This window comes from Thermobia domestica, chromosome 9, assembly GCF_964235325.1.
Source record: "Thermobia domestica chromosome 9, izTheDome1.hap1.1, whole genome shotgun sequence".
NCBI lineage: Eukaryota > Metazoa > Arthropoda > Insecta > Zygentoma > Lepismatidae > Thermobia > Thermobia domestica.
Genome location: NC_137462.1, coordinates 229,037,535 through 229,062,779, shown reverse-complemented (window position 1 = coordinate 229,062,779; position 25,245 = coordinate 229,037,535). Strand labels below are relative to the sequence as shown.

The 25,245-nt window shown below is 36.2% G+C and overlaps 1 protein-coding gene across 1 annotated transcript in view; it reads right to left on the bottom strand.

Annotated features, from left to right (window-relative positions):
• The window catches only part of LOC145660613 (adhesion G protein-coupled receptor L3-like), an 880,165-nt gene that overhangs the window by 66,949 nt on the left and 787,971 nt on the right, over positions 1–25,245 (bottom strand). The window contains exon 10 of the mRNA XM_081725881.1: positions 21,872–22,071. Coding sequence (XP_081582007.1) covers positions 21,872–22,071 — 200 coding nt within the window. The remainder of the gene's footprint in view (positions 1–21,871; positions 22,072–25,245) is intronic.

Here is a 25,245-nt window from a genome sequence, read left to right as displayed (position 1 = left end):
TTTGGAAGTCAACGCCTATGGAAGTATTACCGTCATTTCGGCGACCGCGAAAACTATGGATCTGACACTAATATCGATTATTTTGGATTACTTTTACATGTATCGGTGTCCCCCCCCGCTGACTCCCCGCCCGCATGCAATGTTAGCTGAATTTGCAAGTGATCATTAATGAAAGTGTCACCATTCATCTCAGTGACCGCGAAAACTATGGATTTGACACTAATATTGGTCATTTTGTACTACTTTTATATGTTTTGGTATCCCCCCGCGCTAACTCCCGGTTCACATCCAATTGTAGCTGAAAAATGAAATCTTTAAGTTTTACGTCCCACAGTTATGCCGGTTAGGCTAAAGGAGACGGTGTTTATAAGAAATGAGTGAAATGGTGGAATGAAAAGTGGAAGGAAACGGGAAAACACCGAGAAAACCCACGAGCACGGTGTTTGTCTACCACAAAGTCCACACGGCGCAAGCTGGGATTGAACCAGAGACCCCAAGCACCGGAGGTGAACGCTCTACCACTGAGCCACCGCGTCCCCCAATTGTAGCTGAGTTTGCAAGTCATCGCTAACGGAAGTGTCACCATTGATCTCAGAGACCGCGAAAACTGTGGATTTGACTAATATCGGTCATTTTGGATTAGTTTTACATGTCTCGGTATCCCCTCCCCCTGCTGATTCTCGGCTCGCATACAATGGTAGCTGAATTTGCAAATCATCGCTAATGGAAGTGTCACCATTGATCTCAGCGACCGCGAAAACTATGGATTTGATACAAATATCGCTCATTTTGTATTACTTTTACATGTTTCGGTATCTCCCCCAGCTCACTCCCGGCCCGCATGCAATGGTAGCTGAATTTGCAAGTGATCACTAATGGTAGTGTCACTATTGATCTCAGTGACCGCGAAAACTGTGGATTTGATACAAATATCGGTCTTTTTGGATTATTTTTACACCTCTCGGTATTCCCCTCCTCGGCTGACTCTCGGCCTGCATACAATGGTAGCTGAAATTGCATATCATCGCTAGTGGAAGTGTCACCATTGCTCTCAGCGACTGCGAAAACTATGAATTCGACAGTAATATCGGCCATTTTCTACCACTTTTACATGTCCCTGTAAACGACCCCCTGAGACCCCCTGGCTCAAATTTTTGAAAGATACGGTACGTTTTGATCTGGGGCCTGGGACAAGGTACCCCTGACCAAAATTTGGTAACTCTCGGTCCACTCGTCTGGTCCCCAGACCGCACAAAGACAGACAAACAAACACACAAACTCTTTATTTTATTTATATTAGATTAGATAGATTCTTGCAAATTATGCCAGATTTTCATTCTATCTTTCCGAACTAATTTTAAAGACCCGCTCCTACTTATGTTTATATATATACAGTATATCTATATCTATATCTATATATCTATATCTATACATATATATATATATATATATATATATATATATATATATATATATATATATGTATATAACAAAGGCAGGAATTACCCCCTAAATAACGCTCCTGGAGGACCCCTTTCTCAAAAAATTTGCTTTGTTAACAGCCTGAGGAAACACTTGTAGAAACTTCAGTTTTCGTGACGGACGATTACAGAGACCTGGTGAACCAAAAAGAAATCCTTTAGCGATTGAATTTAAAAAATAGTTATCCTCAGGTTAGTATTCACTGAGATTATTTTTATAAAATTTAAATTTGATGGGTAAATCAGTAGACTTTGAATACATCCACATCGTATCCACTGAGTTTCGAAATTGTGTACCTCCAGACATGGGCGGCCAAAGAAAATTTTTTAGGGGGGCATCTTCAATGTTTGCTATATTCGTCTGGCATTTAATGTGCATGGTTTGCTATATTACGTATACATTTTCGTGAACCAGGGAGGTTCATTCTTATCAAACACGGAGATTATGAAAGAGCAGATGTACTGTACAAAATATAATAAAAACATCTCTTTCTGATTTCTATCATCCCGCAGCCCAACATCGAGACGGAAACATAAGAGATAGGCTTTTTGTTTTTAAACAAGATAACGTGCCTAGCGACGGCTTTACATTGTGAAGCTTATATTAGTGAAAATTAAACGAATATAATTTTACAACTTAATATACATATTACTAAATGTTGAGCTCCCCGTTGCTATGTGGTTAGCGTATGCGACTTTCTCGAACACGGTTTGATTCATGGTAGGAGCTCATGTGTTTCAAATCAGACGTTAAACTGTAGGTTCACGTCTCGTAGGCGCTAAACTATAATCTAATTTAATATTACTAAATATTAAAAAATAATGATTTACCAAGATGACGTCAATTTGGCAGTCATCAAATCCATTTTATACTTTCACTTAATCCAGTGGATATTAATATAACAATTGCAAGACACACGCACATATAAATACTCGGAAACAAGTACATACATACGTACACATACACAAATATGAACACTTCAAATCTATTTACATGTGGTGGACTGCGCTGCATCAAGCACTGTTACCTTCAGCATCATCTTCTCATGTATCTGCATTATTTGACTCATCCACAGATTTGTTATGTGTACGCATCATTCATCTTAGCATTTTCGGGAGGGTTCAGGGATCTGTCTTCATTTAAAGAGTCGGTTCTCTGTATTGGAAAGAGAATCAGGGGAGGAAAGGGGAATTTATATTTTATGAATGGATAACATTTTAAGAAACATATACAAAACATGCCGCTTCCGACGCAGCACTGAAGCATTTCTTTTAGCGGTGTATTACTAGTGGTCCCCTGGCGATCATACCCCCTCCCATCTCAAGTTGTAAAGTGAGAAGGGACAGAAACATCCCAGATAACCTAACACTCAGGGTTCAGTTGACAATAATAAAACTATGGGTAAGTAAACATCTTGTGCAGAGTCACGTTTAGCTTATTTTTGAACATTTCTGTGAATTCAACAATACAACAACGGAAATACTAACTGGTTTTATCACTCCAACCATCGCTTCAACTACGGTCAGCGAACCATCTAAATATTCGTTTTTTTTTCTGTTCTCCAGAGGGAAGAATGAAATCAAACTAGATTATGCTAAGGTGCTAAAGTCAAGATGCTAGATGCTAAATGGGAGTGAATTATTTTAGATCTAGCACCAAGATGCTAGATATGGCTTCACTGCCGGGCTTCGATATCTACAGAAGTTTCTGCCAAAGCATACAAAGAAACTATAGCACAATAGTTTCGATAACATCTGTGTGGTCCTTCGGTAGGCTACACATCCGGTAAGAAGCTCAATCCTAATTGTAAAATTGGTAGAAGGAAAGGGTTCGTGGCCAAAACAAAAGACTCGTAGCCGGCTTGTATAGATAATTGAATTCAAATGTTCAAGTATCCATTTACTGAATGGCCATATCGTGTATGCATGCATTTGCATGCATTATTTAATAAGTAAATAAATTACACACACAATTAATTGTCAGTGATATACAGTGTTTATTGGTAAAAAAAACTCTCTCCAAACAATGAAGATTAATCTTAGACGGGAGAAAAGATAATCCTTCGTTCTCATTATCATTTGGCCAAGAAACAAACGCCAGACAGATATAAACCCCTATATACAACTATGTGACGTTGGAATATATAACTCGTAAGGTATGATGTTTTACTTTTTCAAAAATTTCAGTACTTCTAGTGTACCCCTAAAAATGTAATAAAGAACTAATGGCCATGTTTTTCTTAATATTCAATTAGAACTGGACAATTTACACAAAATTTGGAATCGACAAATGAAAACGGCAACTTCCTAGCACTTGTGGGTTAGAGATTTCATTGTTGAAAGGATTGGAGACAAACATAAACTTTTCTGTGAGAAGAAACATATACACGTAAATCTAGTATTTAATATATAGATAATAATTGGAATAGTTTCATTTTCAAGTGCTATTTTTTAATATTCGCAATATTGAAATTTCTGAACTTACATTTTTCACGTGTTTGAAAATAAAAAAGAGATATCATTACTAGTAAAATTAACCTAATACAAAAAGTTTTATTTTTTTCAATTTTTCCAATTTTTCTGGAAAGAAATCGAAAAAACGGTTTTTTAAAAACAGGTTCAAAATTTCTGGAACTTTGACAACACTAGTTCAGACACACTTGTACTTTGCCCAGCATTAAACTCTGATCTTAGTTCCGACGCAGTTCGCTGCATGTCCTGTTTTACCAGTCTGCCCAGCTTACGACGTCCGACATCTGTAATGAGGTGGGGGCGCCCAACCCCTCGACATTTGGACGCCTTTTCTCCTTGGTTTCGCCACTTGTTGAAGACAATCACCACAGCACTCCTCCAACACCTGACAAGTCCTGCAGTTTACGAAATTCTCCCGCCGAGTGTTTCTGAGTGAGTACTTTCTTCAAAATAATATTAAAAATTATAGAAAAATTTTCGAGACATTGGAGTCGAGTCGAGATTTTTACCAGCTGTCTCGACTGGACTAGAGTCGAGAAATACGTTTGTCTCGATTCGTCTCGAATTTTACAAAGTGTGTCTCGACTCGAATTCGAGTCGAGTCGAGTCGAGATTCGAGACATGTCTCGACTCGGGCGCATCCCTAGTTGCTCCACTCAGCACACAGACACCTTACCGACTTATCCACGGCATAACTTACAATTTGTGGTTTCGAAGCTTTATTTGTACTGTGTGTGTTACGTAATAATCCTAGCATATGTCATTACTGGTGCGGCCACCTCCTTGAAGACCCATTTCGTAGAGTTAGGAAATCACTCCTTTAATCCCCAATTAATCCGAAATATATCGGACAGATCGATCGATATATATATATATATATATATATATATATATATATATATATCGAGGTACTAATTTTGCGCAGTAATAGTATTCTGTTCTATAACAGGGCCGGATTAAGGGAGGGGTTAGGAAGGCTATAGCCCCTGCCTCGAGGTGGACAGGGGCCTCCACTCTGTTCAAAATCTGAACTGGATATTTGAACAGAATCATGAAGATAAAATCATCGCCATAAAATAAAATAAGACCAAAAATATGAAACATATTCCCTTAGCTTTCTTACTGTATTTTTATAGAAATGTATTAGGTGAAATCAGCAAGAGCCACATATTTTTTCTAGCCCCGGGTCTCCAGATGGGTAAATCCAGCCCTGATGTATACGGATGTACGAAAGTACAAGCGAAGCATGAAAATAATAAATTTTTGTGATTAATAGTGAATAGTGAAGGCCAGAATTGAAGCAGAGGTAATTGTAGGTAAGATGTATGAAAGTAAGAACAGGTAAGTTGTAATACAACGCCAAAAACAGACTCATGTTGGCATTATCTCGAACTGCCATCTGTGACAGTTTAGCCAATGTTTTTTTTATAAAATGAAGGGAGTTGGTAATCATAGCTGGTTAAAGATCGTAAATAAAATTCAAACTTCAAATGGAACTGGACTAACTCGCAGACAATGGCTGATTTAACAACACGTTTGGTAATAGTGGGTGTAATGGCTGATTTAAGAACATATTTGATATGACCTGCGTAACTAAATAGACAGTATTTGCGGCTGTCGTTCTAAGGGTCCTGTATTCGAATCCCATCCTGAGTTAAGAGTCCTTTTTTTACAGGAATGAAACATTGTAAATTAGGTTCGCGAGTGACACTGAAAAAGATTTGGGGGCCGCGGTGGCTCAGTGGTAGAGCGTTCACCTCTGGTGCTTGGGGTCCCGGGTTCAATCCCAGCCCCCGCCAAGTGAACTTTGTGGTGGACAAACACCGTGTGCGTGGGTTTTCTCGGGGTTCTCCCGTTTCCTCCCACTTTCTTCTTCCACCCTTTCATTCATTACTCATCATCACCGTCTCCTTTAGCCTAACCGGCATAACCGTGGGACGTAAAACTCAAAGCTTTCATTACTGAAAAAGATTTATCCCATAAAGGGAAAAGAACTCAAGACAGACACAGGGGGCACGGGGAAAGACACAGACCGTTTATTATTAAGCGTTAAAATTTAATTTATTCTCGTGTCTTTTGGTTTTTCCTTTCCGTGTTTCCTTCTTTTCTCATTTTCTTTCGCTGTCCATACTTTTTCGGTCTTTGCATGATGTGTATTTCATTTTCGTTTTTTTTACTTTAATTCCTATCTCTTAAAACTTAACGTGAATGGAATTTCTGCAGATTTATCTCGTTGTTCTTTCCCTACGTGATGCTCTCAGATAGTAATACTTTTGCTCCAAGTGGAGGAATATCCTGGCACGTTATGTTTTCGGGCATGTATTTGTCATGTTGGTTGTCCAACTATCGGGTATACAGTAAAACTATTCTGCTACTGGAAAAGCTATCATTTCTCATGTATCCTACCTCCAGTTTCTAAAGTTTCTGACTACAGTACAAGCAAGGATGTATTTACTGTTTTATACCTTATTGAAAGTGTAGCTGTGGATATAAATTTGATTTGATTTGGAATTAGTGTTGTGAAAATTTGACCTGTTATATTGGTTTGTTTATGGCAGGCTGATGTGAAATCTTTTATTGCTTATTCTTCTGTAGCTCATATAGGGCTAGTGTTGATGGGTCTGATGACTATAGGGCTGTGAGGATTTAGAGGGACATTAATATTGATGATTGCACATAGTTTATGTTCTTCAGGATTATTCTGTCTTGCAAACATTTTTTATGAACGTCTAGGAAGTCGAACATTACTAATTAATCTTGGTATATTATCTTTCATACCGAGTGTAAGCCTTTGGTGATTTTTCTTAAGAATTGCTAATATGGCTGCTCCTCCTAGTTGAATTTATTAGGTGAGATTAGTTTATTAAATAGGGGGCGCGGTGGCTCAGTTGTAGAGCGTTCACCTCCGGTGCTTGGGGTTCCTGGTTCGATCCCAGCTTGCGCCATGTGAACTTTGTGGTGGACAAACACTGTGCTCGTGGGTTTTCTCGGGGCTCTCCCGTTTCCTCCCACTTTCTTCATTCCATCATTTCATTCATCCTTCATCATCACCGTCTCCTTTAGCCTAACCGGCATAAATGTGGGACGTAAAACTCAAAGATTTTTAGTTTATTAAATAGAATTGTTGGCTCATCATAAACAAGTATATTAGGTTTAGCATTACTTTCCTTTTTCGTGCTGCTTATAGATTGTATTTATATTCATATACTCAACATGGTATACCTTATTCTAATTTGTACTCTTGTTGAGGAGGAGTGTGTGGTAGTACTTATTATTAATATTACATTGATTACCTTTAAATTTGTTAATCCTTTTTGCTGGTCCAAGATTTTTGTGAATATAATTGCTTGGGTAGTTTAGTAAAAATTTTAGTTTGTGGAATTAAGGAAGGCTTTCAGGCGCCTCCAGGCCTTGATTTGACCTTTCTCAATTTGTGTAACTAGATTTGTATTTTTAAATAGTATAAGTATTTTTTCTTATTCGTAGTAAGTTTAATTTTTTTAATTAATAGATGTAGTGTATTTATTGAATGAGAAGTTATTTATTTTAATGAAAATAGAATTGTTATAACTCTTTTGATTGATTATCATTTATGTTTATGAGATTTGTTCTTTATATTTCTACCATAGTAACTTATTATAGTAAGCAATACATAGGCTCTGAGCCTTATCCTAACCGTTTTATTATGCTGGTCTTAATATTTGTTCTTTCAATAGTATTATTAATTATTTTTCGTAATTTAATTAGTATTCTTCTTTTGTGAGATGACCTAGGACTAATTTCTTATTGTTTAGTTATTTGTTATGATACTTTTCGAACTTATAATGCTAGTATATTAACTGCACTTTCTAATCGAATTGGGGGATGTGGCAGTTCTATTGGCTGTTGAATTACGGTAGCTGAAATTATGTTTTTCATTTGCAGATAGTTGTAAATAATAACGTAATGGTCATTATTTCTTGTTTAAACATTTTACCTGCTATAACAAAAAGAACTCAAATTCTTTTTTTCTGCTTGATTACCTCCAGCTATAGAAGCACCAACTCCAGTATCTGCATTAGTTCATTCTTCCACCCTTGTAACTGCTGGTGTTTATTTGTTGATTCGTTTAGGAGATGTTTTATTAAATGTATATGGGGGGATGTACTATTACTATTCTCAGGATTAACTATATTTATAGCTAGTATAGGTGCTAATTATGAATATGATTTAAAGAAAATTATTGCCCTACCTACTTTGAGTCAACTTGGTCTTATGATAATAATTTTATCAATAGGACTCCCAGTGTTAGCCTTTTTCCACTGACTCATGCTTTATTTAAGGCATTACTTTTTTGTGTGCTGGGGTATCATGGTGTAAGAGATCCGTAGAATAGGAGCACTTGTAGAACAGATACCCCTTACTTTATCGTGTTTGAATGCAGCTAATTGAGCTGAGCGAAGCGAAGCTCTTATACTCGGGTTAGCCGTTTGGTTGTCCGCGAACTCCTCCTAGACCGTTTGGGCGATCTCAACCAAACTTAGCACGCTGATAGAGTATGTCGTGCTGAGTGACAACATAGGTCGAAATCAAAAATCCGATGTACCATCGAGGAATAATCACCGAAAAACGCTTCCTCCTAGACCGTTTGGCCGATCTCAACCAAACTTAGCACGCTGATAGAGTATGTCGTGCTGAGTGAGAACATAGGTCGAAATCAAAAATCCGATGTACCATCGAGGAATAATCACCGAAAAACGCTTCCATAGACTTAACATGGGGAAAAAGTCATGATTACGTAGTTTAAGCTCGCTCAGCTCATTTCATTGCAATCAGGTATATCCATTGCATTCCTAGTTTAGAATTGTGTGATATATCATTTTTAGCAGGATCTTGTTCTAAGGATTTAATTTTAGAAGTTTCTTCTCTAGCTTTAATTAATGTAGGAAGCATTTTCCTCTTACTTTTTTCTACGGGATTAACTTTTTGTTATTCTGTTCGTTTAAGAGTTTATTTGACCGGCAGGGGATTTGGAGGAGTTATTATTCATTTTATTACTGATAGTGAGGGATGAACTATATGCACGGTATGCTGGGACTAGTAGTTATAACAATTTGGGTGGAGGGGCAAGATTAAGTTGATTATTTTTTCCTATCGCTAATTGTATTGTATTACCATTATATAAAAAAATAGGCGCTTTAATGGTTAGTGCCGTAGGTTTATCAATTGGTGTATTATTAGCTAGTTAATCTATTGGTCAGTTTTTAGTATGCATGAAGTTTTATTTTAATTCTATAATAATAGGAAGCATGTGGTTTTTGCCTTATCTTTCAACCAATTATATTATTAAGCTGCCCTTGCAAGGTGGGGGAATGTATTATAATAATGTTGATCAAGGTTCGAGTGAATATATAGGAGCTCAAGGGATATATGACAGTTTTAAGGGTGGTTCAATGTTAGCTCAACAATCACAGAATAATTTATTTAAGATGTACCTATTATTTTTTTTTAATTTTTACTATATCCCTTTGTTTTTTTATATTTGTTTATTCAGATAGCATGTGATGAAAGCATAGTATTGAAGATACTAACATTGTAAGAAGAAACAATTTCTCTGAAAATATTCTGTTACTCCCTAAGAAGTACTCTTCTTTTTACCTCGAAAAGGTAATGTAATTGCTGTATACAAAGGGGCTATCAGGGGTGGAGAGATGTTAACGATCTATCCGCTAAAGATAGAAGTTAGCAGTTTCTTCTTGGAATTCCCACATCTCCTTAGTTGAAGACCAAGCCCCAGTGATACCATTAACAGTAAGATACCTCTTTTTGGCTTCAACTAATTGTGTTAAATAAATATATAATTGTGTTAAGTAGGCGACCAGAAGTTCAGGTCGAAACAGTGCAATCATTTGCTTCCTATTTGAAATAAGTTGATAATAACACCTCTTGGATGCAACCCAAGTATTATATTTAACTATTATCCCGATCATGATTAGTCTGCTCATGTTAGGGATTTTTAGTTTCATTCATGGTAAAGACCAAAGAGTAGAATTAATAGAAAGGTTAGTCTGACGAGTGATCATGATAGTCTGAGTAGTGTTGTTAATAGTGATTGTTATAGATAAGAGAAGGGCAATTTCTATGTCGAAGATAAGGAAGATAATTGCAATGAGGAAGAATCATAGAGTGAAAGGAATGCGAGCGGAAGATTTAGGGTCAAAACCGCATTCGAAGGGTGAACTTTTTTCTCGATCATTTATAGTTTTCTTTGAGATCAGGGTTGAGATAGCTATAACGATGAAACAAATAATAATGGTTAGTAAAGCAATTGTTAAAATCGTATTAATTACCTACTTCATTTAGATGATCTTTTTGATTGGAAGTCAAATATATTTTATATATCAAGTAGGCTAACTTCCTCATCAACAAATAGAGATATAAAGGAATAGTCATACTACGTCTACGAAGTGTCAATATCAAGCGGCGGCTTCAAAGACAATGTAGTATGTAGGGGGGAAATGTGATAAATTGTGACGTAATAGGCAGGTAGCTAAAAATGCAGAACCAATGATGACGTGAAATCCGTGGGAGTCTGTTGCTATAAAAAATGTTTAGCCGTATACAGCGTGTACAATAGTGAATGGAGCCTTGTAATACTCACATGCTTGTAACGCCTTAAAGTATAGTCCTAAGAGAATTGTAAGGAGGAAACCTTGCGTCGCTTGAGTATGATTAGCTTCTATTACTCTATAGTGGGCTCATGTCCAGTGATGCCAATTTAGCCTATTTGGAGAGACAATTAGCCATACAAATCTACGAAATACTTATAGCCTTAAATATTATGAAATCCTTTTACCATTTTTGGCTTTTATATTAGCCGTTAAATTAATTCTAAAAATACTTTTTTATTGGAAAATAAAGCATAATTTTTGAAAATTAACCTATTTGTTATTATATATGATTTCTCTAGAGAAGATGCTTTATTACGCAGCAAACACTTGCTTTTCATTCTTCTTCATCTTTTTCCCCATCCTCAGATTTGCAACTACTTAATAACACTTAGAGGGGCCGCGGTGGCTCAGTGGTAGAGCGTTCACCTCTGGTGCATGGGGTCCCGGGTTCAAACCCTGCTCCCGCCAAGTGAACTTTGTGGTGGACAAACACGTGTGCGTGGGTTTTCTCGAGGTTCTCCCGTTTCCTCCCACTTTCTTCATTCCACCATTTCATTCATTTCTCATAATCACCGTCTCCTTTAGCCTAACCGGCATAACTGTGGGACGTAAAACTCAAAGATTTCATTTCATTTTTAATAATACTTATCGATTCAGAATTTTAATGTCCCTCCCGTAAAAGCCCCGTTTGCTACTTTTTACTTATTTTAATTTTCGCATTTCATTGCAAGAATGAGTTTTTAATACACATTTAGTAAATTGTTCGGTTTTACAAACCACAGAGATTGTTTTTGTAAGGAAACAAATAGGATATCTAACTAGCTTGAAAACTCAATGCAATCATGATGATTCATGTGGGTGTAAGTGCTTGTAAGGGCTTATGACCTGCCGAAAGAAGTACTACTGAAAATTGGGACAATGACAGTTTACACAAACACAACCAATCCATAATCCAACGATGGTGCATCCAGTTCCAGCGCATCAGCTAGTTGCGACATCATCGATGATGACTTATTTCAATACAACTGATAAGATGGCTGTTGACTTTCACAAATCAGATGAGTTGTTGATGAATTTTATTGTAATTTAAAGTCATGTATGTTGCTTGTTAGTCTTCAGCGAATAAAATTCAGCATTTCAAATTTTACTGTAACTCATTTATAATCCTACACAAAAAAAGGGGTTTAAGGTTTACAATGTAGATTATACTAGGTAGGTTGGCAGTTCAAAATTAGCCATTTTTGCGTTAAAAAAAAGCTTATTTCTGAAGGTTATTTAGCTTATTTTCTTCAGAGGTTGTTGGCAACACTACCCATGTCACAGTAACTCAGGAGGCTAGGAGTTTAGCAGATTGAGGAGAGAAACATTTATAGGATTAAATGACACAATTCCTGTGGGAGGTCTGAATGATAAAATTTCTGCAGTTGCGGCGAGACTACTATGGAAGAAAGTTCAGAAAAAGGAAACAAAAAAGAATACTTTGGAAACAATAAATAAGATTATACCTAATCGAAGACCTAATGCTACCTGAATAGTATGAAGTCCTTGATAAGTGTCTTCTTGGGGGGCATCTCGTCATCATTGAATTATAGTTAATAATATGATTAGTATACCCAGAAAAATAGAGAGGATTCATAATGATGAAATAATTTGGCGAGACCTGTAGTTGTAATTAAAGCTCCTAAAGCTCCAGTAACGGGTCAAGGACTTTTATCAACTAGATGATAAGGATGATTTTGTGGAGCTCACATATGTAACTTCTGTTGAATATAATGCAACTAAGACTGCAAATACCTAGGAGTGAATTATTGCAAGAGTAGATTCTAGTGTTAGTAGAGTAATTTGGCAAATTATTTATTTGTATTTGTACCCTCAACAGAGTATAAAACTCCAGTTACAGAAGGTTAACATTAGTGTTTATGTCCAGTTAACCAGTAAGAGTAATGATGATAAATAAGTTTAAATACATACAAAAATAAATACATAATAACACGACAAGACAAATAAAATACATTAATGCCCGGTTGCACCAACCGAGGATTAATTCGTGGATAGGGATTAAACTAAAGTTAATCATCGAAGTGAGGATAATGTGTTGCACCAACACTGATCTGAAGATTATATCACCAAATCGTCGAATTAAGATTAGCCATCGAAAACGGAAGTTTAATCCTTGATAACGTCGTGATCAGCTGTGAGCAGAGTGAATATGCTTGCAAAAGATTTGGATATTTTAGATGAATCTGAAGTGCTCGAACAGATAGAATATCTTATCCGACCTAAAAGAATAATGAGACAGGATAAATCCTTTTCAGTGCTTCAACGATGATGCATTTTGTAATCGTTTTCTCCTGTCGAAGTGCTCTGTTTTGTTGGAGGATTGCTTGCAGAAGATTATATCAATAATTTGGCTGTTTATGTGGATATAAATGGTGTTAATGTGCTTATTTCAATTGTTCCTAAAGCAAGAAAGTGATATTTGTATCAATAAATATCTGTCATTACTACAATGGACCGATTAAAGTAGCATACTTGCACTAATTCATTATATTCATTGACTTATTTATTATAGTTTGTGAATTGAAGAAGTGTAGTTTTTAGTGGCTTCCTAGTAGAGTTGGACATAGTAGGTTAAATTTACCTCACATTTAAGGTAATTATATTTATAAGATTCGACCTTGCTGCAAGACACTCTCTTGGGGTCAATTATATTTTACGGTATTCACTGCAACATTCGTTCATTTAACAGGTCTATTGGCATTTTAAATCTTTACAATTTTGGTTTATTTGGGTTGAATATGCCCTTGTATATTAAATACTGCAGAAATAAGTGTGAAAAGAAAAGTAATAAACCGAAGCAGAAAATTGGAACATTAACTTTGTATGTCATAAACTAGAATTGCTCCCATCCTTACATTAAATCTGCTAGCATGTTCTGCAAATTTTACAATAAAAACTATTGATTGCTGCCATCGTGGTTCTACCAATAATCATGCCCTTATACTTGATGTGTATAATTTTTTTAAAAATGTAAGCAAATTTTCATTAGAATTTCCGGTGCATATTTACAGTACGGATCCATAGAATCCATAGATTTGTAAAATTTACAGAACAAATTTGTAATAATATTTTAACACACTAATGTGTTACTAATCGAAATATGTTTTTTTCTTACCTGAAGACATCCCAAATACATAGCTACGTAAAAATATATTAATGAAAGTCGAACTTGTTATTCGCGGACTTGGCAAGGTTCTAGATTACTGGTTCCCCTTCCTATTGATGAGTAATAAAAACAGAAATCAAGGTGCCGTGCAGGGCTCTAACCCACCTTCACTCGCTAACGCTCGCTCGGCAGTACTGTGTAAATTAAATGTATAAACTTTAGTACAGAAAGAAATCAACCCAGCTACTAACCTACATGGGGGACCAGTAATCTAGAACCTTCCCCGTGGACTTTTCTATAAGGTAGCTACTGTATTAATCATAGTATATGAAGTAAAGTATCTTAATACAATGTGCTAATTCATGCTGCGCAACGACAAATGTCTGAGCTTAAGAGGTTCACATAATTGTGAAATTTACGTTAGAAATGTGTTATGTTAATTTTAGCATTTGTACTGTATCGCCGGACTACACGAAAATCGAAACAAGAAAATACATTTCGTTAGATTAGATTAGATAACATTATATTAGGTTAGTGTTAAGTTTAGAGTTACCCCTCCGTTTTTTTTATATAAAAATTAGGAAAATTTACAGGAGAAATGCGGTAAGAATTGATGATTTGGAGTTTTTATGCGTTGTTTAGGTATGTAACTTTGGCAGTAAAGTTATGTTTAATACGAGAAAAGATATGTGGAAGTGGGTACTATTTGCAAGACGCGGAAGGTTCGATGATTCAGCAGCGTGCGCATTTTATGTCAAGAACAGAACCCTTCTAACCCGTTCCTACTCCTACTCTTACTGCTACTACTGCTTATACTATGGATCCGGATAGTAAAACTGCACGTTTTGATGTTTTTACTGCTTTTTTGTAGGTATGAAACTGGAGAGCAACTCTAAACTTAAGCCTTAAGTTAGACTAGGTTGAGTTGCAAGTCAATTATCTTGAAAACAGATACGTATAAACTTTTACAGCTTGGAATAAAAAATCAATATATTCGTATAAATATAGAGTCCGGATATAGGTATGGCATAAAAACTACAGTGTAAAAAACAAAACAATTGTGCTAGGTGGCCACTATAAAGCACAAATGCTACCTACCCAGTCGGGGCAGGGCGATGCTAGTGGACCCACACGATAACGCAGAAGTGTATCCGAAAGAAGTGGGCGCGGAGCGGCGTGTACGCGCGCAAGCGAGGGTAGTGAAAACATGTTAATTTTGGTAATGATATGAGTTTCAATAGCACTTGTCATGGGTTCATACTAATAACTATCTGCACTGTTTACAGAAACACATTGTCGTAGTGGCCACCTAGCAGGTTAGGTTGGTTAACTTACATTTAGTTAGGATATAATTCGATAAAACTCAAATATGAGTGTCTGAACTTTGACACATACGCGCCATTTCCACACTGCCTTATCAGCCACTAAATCATAGCAAGTGTACCTATCCGCCAAATAGTCCCTTCCGCCTACATATGTAATGCAGCTTACATCGAAAACAACCAATAACAGACACTTCCTTAACTTCAACTTTTCCCATCACGTGACTTTCAATAATTCTTCATCAGAAATCATAATAAATTAACCAATTACCCGGTAAATTTCCTAAAACTGGTCCGTCGATACAGCACTTAAACCTTAATTTGGAACACAAATATATAAGCAATAAATAAATCGGGATATTACCTATAACGTTTTTAGTAACGAACAAATACATTATTCAACCTGTAAGGTAATTTGATGCCATATATAGTGTTTGCACTATCCTCGTTTATATCTATACCCACCTTCGCTAACGCAGACCCTCGCTACCGGTCGGGTCACTCCTCTGCGCTCCTACCGTAACTTGCTTAGATAGCGTTCGTGTTTTTAGTGACCGTCTAGCAAGAGTTGGTTAGTGTCTTTTGCGGAATAGTTCTTATCGTATACATACACTGAAGTTCCCCTAAAATGAATCTGTACAAGGGAATGCCTCACCCAAGAATGATTATTTAAGATACAAAAAGTCGATTTACTGAAAAAGAAGTATATATATGCAAGAAATTTGTCCTGGATCCATACGTAAATCTGCATCGCATCGCCAATTGGTAACTATGCAAACACGATAGTCAACTACTAAAATAAACTTTACTTTAGAAAGACCATATTTACGTACACCAGTGCTACTTTCTGGAATGAAGTATAACCAACTGGCGACGCAAATGTAAACTTAAACCTTTTTTTTTTCAGCGGAACTGGCGAGGCGATGTAGATGTAAATCTATATCAAAATTTGGATTTTAAAAAGGTGGTCCGAACAGAGTCGTGGGGGGCGAGACGGGGACATATAACCTCATTGTTGATGTCCCCATTATTCCCCCACTCATACTCATATAACTGTCAAATACAGTGTGATGGTGAGACACGACAATATGATGAATTAACCTAACCTAACCTTTCCTACTCTTCCCTACACTTCAAAATAATGGCCTAAATATTGATTGTAAAGTAACCTAACGTAACGTAACCTAACTTACTCTACCCTACATTTGGAGCGCTTATCTCTGGTGCGTGGGGTCCCTTGTTCGATTGCAGGCCAAGTAAATTTGTTTTGGAAAAGATCGTGTCCGTGGGTTTTCTCAGGGTACTCCTGTTTCCTTCAATTCTCATTCCACCAATTCTTCTATCATTCACTTGTCTTCCTTAGCCTAAATGGCATAAACGTGGGACGTTAAACTTAAAGATTTCATTTCATTTTTCTGCCCTACATTTTAAAATAGTGGTTAAACATTGAGCTAACGTAACCTAACCTACTCTACCCTACCCTACATTTGAAAAAATTGGCAAAGCATTGAGCTAACGTAAACTAACTTACCCTACACTACTCTACCCTACGCTACCGTATTGTACCCTAATATTCTCTACTTCTCCCTATCCTACCCTATACTTCAGTGCAAAACCGAACGTTGGATTTTAGACAAGACGATATTTGTGTGAAGCTTAGCGTAGTTTGTAGTCAAAAATTATTTAAGAAAAATGGACTACCCAACCTTACTTGAAAATGTCTCTTAACAGCCGGATAAAGGAATTTGATATGCTAGAACAAAGCTATTTTTTTTTAAATTTAATATTTGGACCCTAGATGTCTATATTCGATTTGGTTTGGAGTTTAGCATCCCTTTCAGCAGCGAGGCTATATAAGATGCGGTCCTACAGCTTAATGTAAGATCCGAACTACATGAGCTCTCGCCGGCTGATCATCCCACCATTCCGCTTATCCAAAAAAAAAGCGCTCGTACATATATATATATATATATATATATATATATATATATATATATATATATATATATATATATATATATATATATATATATATATATATATATATATATATATATATAAGCATTAAAACATATTTGCCTTCCCGAGCAGTCAACTTCACCCGCTTTCTTCCCATATCTAGTACAAAAGTTACCACATGCTACGCGAATCAGTTTTCAGTTGTTACTGCACTGTTTTAGCCAATCTAATGCATGATGTCGCATGACGTCATGTCATAAACGTCATAGTTTTATACAGCTTCCGATTACTCGTGGATAAGTTAATCCTTTCTCACAAACTGTTGGTGCAACGATGTAAGATTCTTATCCAAAGGTAAAAATAATCAATGGATTATCTTATCCGATCTTAATCTTCGGTTGGTGCAACCGGGCATAAGTGTACAAATAGCCATGAATCATAGGATTTCCAAAACTTGGTTCCTGAAGTGACGCTCTTTGTTACTGAATATATCCAAAAATACATTCTCTCTACTTATTGCATTGTAAGCAGCACTAATTCTCCAAGTAGGTGACATATACAGTATATTTGTTCTTGCTTTCCGGCAAAAGAATATGTTATTATTTTTTGCATGTGTTTTGAGGTACGGGGCTTGAATAAATAGATTTTGTAACAGCGCTGGACAGTCAAGTTTATTATGCAGAAGTCGAAAGAGAAAAATTAAGTCAGTTTGTGTTTTTCTTTGTTCTAACGTCCTGAATTTAAAATTATCAATAAAATTGGTATAGTGTTCAAATTTTGGGTAAAGACCAAAGTAGTGAAAGTATGGATAATGATACAGAAGGTCTTGTATTACCTAATAGTGTTAGAAGGAGGTCCAGCAATCATGTTTGCTATTAATCGGACAGCTAGGATTCCTGGACGAAGGATATTACTTATTATTTCAATACATACCATAAAGGGCATGAGAGGAGCTGGAGTTCCATAAGGGACGAGGTGAGCAAATATATGTTGGGTAGGGGAATAGACTCATGATATTATTGAATATAATGAAAGAGAATAAGGAATTGAATAAGGTTTTTCCTTGATGGCTAGTAGGTCCAAGAATGGCTTTGAATTTCTTATGGAGAGTTAAGGTAATTTTATTTTTTAAGAATGTTTGGTCGGCCGGGTAGGAACCAAAATAGTATGGGAATACTTAGTAGACCAATTACTGTTTTGAGCCAGTTAAACGATATGTATATAATTCAAGTAGAGTTAAAAGTAGGGTTAAAAGTTGAAAAGAGGTTTATTATCATTTTCAGTTTATACTTTTTTTTTAAATATTAGTGCTATCTGTAGAGGGTTGAGGTGCATCTGAGTTGAAGTATATGATGGATGCAAATAGTAGGTAATATAAGGAAAATACAAGGAATAAAATGAATCATTTTATTCGTAAAGGTGATATTTGAAGAATGGAAAAAAACTATTGAATAGTGATTTAAACTTGACATGCTTATAAGTTTAACTAATTTTTCCCATTGGAAGTAATTGTTATTTTATTATCTTTTGGTTTAATGCTTAGTTTCAGCCATGCAATTAAAGTTTTTGTATTATTTTTGTTATTCAGTTAATAAATACTGAATGAGGGCAAGCGCCAACAACAATTGGTATAAATCTGTGATTTGCACCACAAATTTCTGAGCTTTGATCAAAGAATAGGCCTGTGCGGGTAATATTAGCGGATTCGTCCAGGGGTAGCATCAGCTTTAATACCAAATGAGCTTAGTGCCATAGCTCATGAGTTTAGTACATCTGCAGCAGTAACCAGAATGCGAATATTAATATTAATAGGTAGTACAATATGATTATCAACGTCTAATAAACGGAATGAATTAGGATTCATTTCATTGACAGGGCTTATATTTAAGGGAAGTCAAATTATGTAAGGGAAAAGTCGAAGTATTCATAACTCCAGTATGATTGGTGTGCAATTGTTTTGATAGTAATAGCCGGTTGGTAAATTTCATCTAGAAGATAGAGGAGTCGGACTGAGAGCAGGGAATAAAAATTAATGTGATAGCGGGTAAGATTGTTCAAATAGTTTCTTGGTTTGATCTTCTAGAAGGTTACGATTGATGTATGATTTGGTGGAAGGTAGGCTAGTAAATATCCGACAAATACAGTAATTATGGTCATGATAAGTACATAGTATTATGTGGTCATGAAAGAATACTATCTGTTCTATGACCGGTGATGCAGCGTCTTGAAGACCTAATTGATTTCAGATGGCCATTTCTAAGAAAGATTCGTGTTTAAATCTTATATTTGGGACTTAGGCCCAATGCACTTATCAGCCATCTTAGAAGTTTGTTAGTGGAGGAAGCTCTGCATAGCTATGTTCTGCAGACGGTAAGTTTTGGAATCATTCTAAGGATGTTGTTTGTTGATCCGAGAAGATTACAGGGCGTGCAGTAGCGAACGTTTCTCATACAATTATTACTAGTCCTAGAACAGCAACGAAGGAAAGGAATGAGCCGATACTTGATACTATGTTTCATGTAGTATAAGCGTCGGGATAATCTGAGTATCGATGGGGCATACCTCTTAGACCTAGGAAACGTTGAGGGAAAAATGTTATGTTTACTCCTATAAATGTTGCGAGGAATTGGATTTTCAGTCAAGTTGGGTTCATTGCTGTTCCTTTAAATAAAGGGAATCATGAATAATACCTGCTATAATAGCAAATACAGCTCCTATGGATAGTACATAATGGAAGTGTGCTACAACGTAGTAAGTATCTTAAGGACAATATCTAGTGATGAATTTGCTAGAATAACTCCAGTAAGATCTACAGTAAATAGGAGAATAGGTTATTTGTGCTCCGTGAAGAGTAGCAATTCTTCTAAATACCTTAATTCTAGTTGGGACAGCAATTATTATAGTGGCCGCAGTAAAGTAAGCTCGAATATCAACGTCTATAACTACAGTGAACATATAGTGGGCTCATACAATAAATCCTTAAAATCCAATTGCTAGTATTGCATAAATTATACCAAATACTCCGAACGTTTCCTTTTTACCACTTTCTTGAATTACAATGTGAAATTATACCAAAACCGGTAGAATTAAAATATATACTTCTGGGTGTCCGAAAAATCAGAATAGATGTTGATAGAGAATAGGATCTCCACCTCCAGAGGGATCGAAGAAGGAAGTGTTAAGGTTTCGGTCATTTAAAAGTATTGTAATCGCTCCTGCTATGAGAGGAAGGGATAATAAAAGTAGGACGGTAGTGATTACTACTAATCAAACGAATAATGGTATTCGTTCTAAGGTTATTCAAGGGGTTCGTATATTAATTACGGTTGTAATGAAGTTTACTGCCCCTAAAATTGAGGAAACTCCCGCTAGATGAAGGGAGAAAATAGAAAGGTCGACAGAGGCCTCAGCATGAGCAATGGTTCTAGAGAGAGGAGGATATACTGTTCACCCTGTTCTTGCCCCACTTTCTGCAATTCTTCCAGTTAAGAGTAGGATTAGTGAAGGAGGAAGCAATTAGAATCTTATGTTATTTAAGCGAGGAAAGGTCATATCACGCGCTCCTAGTATGAGAGGAACTAATCAAACACCCAATCCACCAATCATAATAGGTATAACTATGAAGAAAATTATAATGAAGGCATGGGCAGTTACAATCACATTATAAATTTGGTAATCTCCAATTAGACTTCCGGGACGGCCAAGTTCTGCTCGAATAAGCAAGTTGAGGGAGGTACCCACTATTCCTGCTCAAGCACCAAAGAATAGATATATTGTACCAATGTCTTTATGATTTGTAGAAAATAAGCATCGCTGCAAGTAAATAGGATGACCGAAGTGTTAGGTGATAGATTGTAAATCTATTTATCGTGTAATAAACCCAATACTCCTCCTCAGAAAGAGAGAATCTGAGAAATAGATATTTTGTTTATTAGAAGTGTTACAATTACAGTTATTTAATTTTTGTATGATTGTTATCACTAGTAGAAATACGTAGTTGTAACCGTTAGTTAAAGATTAAAAATAAATTTCAGGAATATTAACTCAACTGACTGAAAAACTTTAGTAAATACAGGGTTTTCATAAAGTCTGGAATACTTGGAGGATTTAATTTGCTTATAATTTTCATAAAAATGCTCATAATGAAATCAAATAAAGTGCAAACGGTAGCGGAAGGATTAAATTTTTACCTGTAATCTGCACTAGCTCAGTTCATTCACCGCCACACCTCCAACTGGGCGCCATTTACGTCCACTTCTGTGGGCTGTTGATGATGCTTTCCCTTGCCCTACTCACTGTTGCAGGCGATGTTGGCGGCCACCCACTTCGAGGACGGTCCAGGACGCTTTCTGTCTCCAAGAACTTTCGGATTGCACTCTCAGTCGGTGCCGGCTTTCTGAACTCTTTAGTGAACTTTCGACACACCAGAATTGGTGATTTTAGCTCTGCGTACCACAGAACACATTGCGCTTTCTCTTTCACCGACGCCATCTTTGAAAATTATAAGCAAATTAAATCCGTCCAGACTTTATGAAAACCCTGTACTTTCGTGCTGCTTATCCATAAGCTGCATGAAAGTAGTGGTTCCTTGAGCTGAATGAGCTATTAAATTCTTTTTTAAATTCCTCTTTAGAAAGAACTGAATGGCAATATTTGTTGAAGGAAATTGGAAGAAACAAAACAAGAATAATGCATTTTTTGTATATTAGGGTCAGTCTCAAAAGAAATAAGACACATATTTCTCTTGACCAAATATTTTAATAAAGTTAACTTATTAACTTTGTTGTTGCAGAAGAGGAAATAAATAGTTTAAATACTTACCTGTTCATTACCAGTTGTATGAAAAAAGAATATTGTGATGCCCAAAATACTATTCAGGAGGGAGAAAGTACCATATAGAGGTAGGTTCTGTTCATATTCCGACAACATACCAACAATCCATGAAGCTAATGTCAAAGGTACTATAACCAGACTTGTTCGTTGTGATATCTTTGCGGAGGTCCTTTGCTTTTCGTCAAATTCTTCGAAAGAAAGAAACATTTACATTTTAGTTAAAAAGTTAATATAACAAACAATCCTTAACTATATAGAATGTGGTCAAGAAGTACAAGTAGATGGATTAAATATTTTGTTTTTCTCTTGTCGGGGTTACTAACAATAGTCACTTTTAACCGAAATCAAGCAATAACTTTCGAAGAAATCTTATTTTACTTCTAGAAAACAAACTAAAGCATAAAAGCTTGCTTTATATGGGATTCTATTGAATGTGTTCTTTCGGGATCATATTTCAAAGATGAAGCTCTTTAGACAGTGGCGTCTCGTGAGATGGATGTTAGGGCGTTGGCAAGAAAGAAAAAATATATTAATCCTCACAACCATAGGCGAAACTAGAGGGGACCCCCTCTCCCCAGGAGCAAAGTTGGGCCGACCCACATTTTTTTTACTGATCGAAAATAATGTGATAAGTTATCCTCAATTTACGCATAACTATTTTATTAGCGTTTGCATTCGACATACGGTGACTATACTTTGCCCACCCATCGATTTCTTGACTATAGTCTGTACCTGTAAGTTCTCGCAATTTTCGAAAGTAAGGGAAAATGGCCATCCCCAGCAAAATGTCCTAGTTACACCAATGCCTACAACCTATAAATAGCAATTTTCTTCTAACAATTTAGTCTGGAAATTATAAAGATGAATCAAGGAGGATGTTATTACGTAAGCAATACATTTAATGAGAATAATTATATAGGGGAAATATGCCTTCAAAATATGAAGCTAAAGATAAAAAACAAACAAAATATGAAACTGAAAATCAAAATCAATTTACTTACAATTACTTGAATTCCAGCTCGAGTCGTCTTTCTTTACGTAGAAACCTCTGGATCACTGCATCATAGAATTTGGATTTATCTCCCTCTCGTAACTTGGATAACAGTTCTCTTTCAATGGAAATGAGGCTTAAATTCGTCATTCGGGGCTCGGTCTGAGTAGCGCGGCAGAACGTGTGGATCCTTTTCAGTGACGAAAACGATCTCTCGACAGATGATGTTGTGGAAGGTACTGTTGCAATCAGCATAGCTAACTTATCAATCTCCGTGAATCCACTCACCAGATTCATATCCATCAAATATTGAATGATTTCAATGGGGGTTTTATTTGATTCCTCATTGGAAGCGTACCACACATGTAGTTCATTTTGTAGTTTGGACAAATTAAAAACATCACCATAAACTACCTGCAGCTTTTTTAACAAATCGTGAGGAAAGTTTTCTCGTTTGTTGAAGAACTTCAGTTTAGATGGGTTTAGGAGATCAAAATACTGCAATTTTTCGAAAGACGCAAATCTAATTGTAATCTGATTACTGATGTTGTCAATGATTTCAAAGTACAGTCTCCGACAATGATCCTTCTGTGATTCATCATTTAATCTCCTTCTTTTTATCTGAATCACTTCTTCGTCCCCTACATCTCTATCAACAGAAGACCACACTATTTCAAAATTCTCTCTTTCCTTTTGCAGTTGGTTTTGAAATTCAGTAATTTTATTACTGCAGTATAAAATATCAACATCCCTAGACTGGAGTATATTGAACAATATATCTGAGAAAGCAAGTAAATTGGACAAAACCTTTATTAAAAATATATTTTCAAAATTCCTTAGGAAGCTAGCAAATCGTCTGCCTGTCATTGCAGTTAAAGTCTCCACTTTCACTAACATGATCAAAAAACATAATCAATGATTTTCTGTTTTCACTGACCGTATGAATATGTCTAGAGGTAAAATTCCATCGAGTACAAGATAATGATGGTAGCTTTTTTGACATGAAAGCAGAAAGTTCGTGCAACCTCTTTGGGGAATGAGAAAAAAGCCAGGCAGTGATTTAAGACCGCAAAAAAATGTTTTAAGCTCTTTGTTGCATTCCAATGACTGTTGCAAAACTAAATTCATTACATGAGCATAGCAATGCGTAAAGAGAGCTTTAGGATACTTTTCCAACACTGCTTTGAAGGCCATTGAGATGGCCGCTCATCACCGAAGACCCATCGTATGTCTGGGCAATTAATTTGTCCGCGCATTTATAGGTATTCATTATTTCATTAACATGATTGAAAAGCGCCGCTGCAGTTTTATCAGCACTCATGTCATGAAATCCAAGAAATCGTTCTACGAGTTTTTTCTCCGTCGCCGAAAAATATCGTAAAACAGTTGACAATTGCGATTTATTGCTTACATCTGAAGTTTCGTCAAGCATAATAGCTACGAACTCTGTGTTCTGAATTTCGCGGTAAATTTCGTCTCTCAGTACATCGGCAACAGAATTTATCAAATCATTCTGAATGCTTGCTGAAGTTCCACGGAAAACTGAAGAAGTCTGTAAGTGTTCTTTTAATGTGGAATCAAACTCTGCACTTGCAATAAGAAATTCCACATAATTTCCCTTGTTTAGAGACGCTGCTTGCTCATTATGAGATCTGAATGGTAGCTCCTGCTTTGCTAAATAGCAGACGGCATTAATCAACCTCTTTAATATTTCCCTATTTTTCTTTACTTTTTCGTTGTGCAACTCAATGTCAGCCCTTCGTTGGGAATCCAAAAGAACGTCTATTCTTGTTGGAGTTGCAATGAAGGTATTACATTTAAAAAAGCTGGAAAGATGCATTTCAGACTCACCATGCTTCTTCACTGCAGTATTAAGATGGTTCAAATCCTCGTATCCTTGATGATTCCTTAGTTGAAAATAGCAAACATGTCCAACAGTAAAATCTATTCACTACACTACACCCACAAAGCTCCTGCCATGTCGCATGTCGGCCATGTCTGACATGTCGCACAACTCCATTCGAAAATGTCTCTCAAAACCAGCACCACTTTTGCCCTTCACAAGAGTTGACATCGTGAGATTAGGACACGGTCGACCACGGTCAATTATTTGTTTTTTCTCATTATAAGAAACTAATGAAAAAGGACTTTTTAATAGTTTTTGAATTACACTTTCAGTAGTCATCTTAAAAAGCTGAAACCACCACACTCGTAAACGCGAAAGACAAGGGGACACCCAGCATTGCCAAATCAGAAAGCCAAAATATCTACAATCTACCCTACAATATATGCATAGCTTTGTAGTAAAAAAAAAAAAAAAAAGTAATTCTCCTGAATCGAACTTTTCTCGGCTACCTACCAATTTCAATAT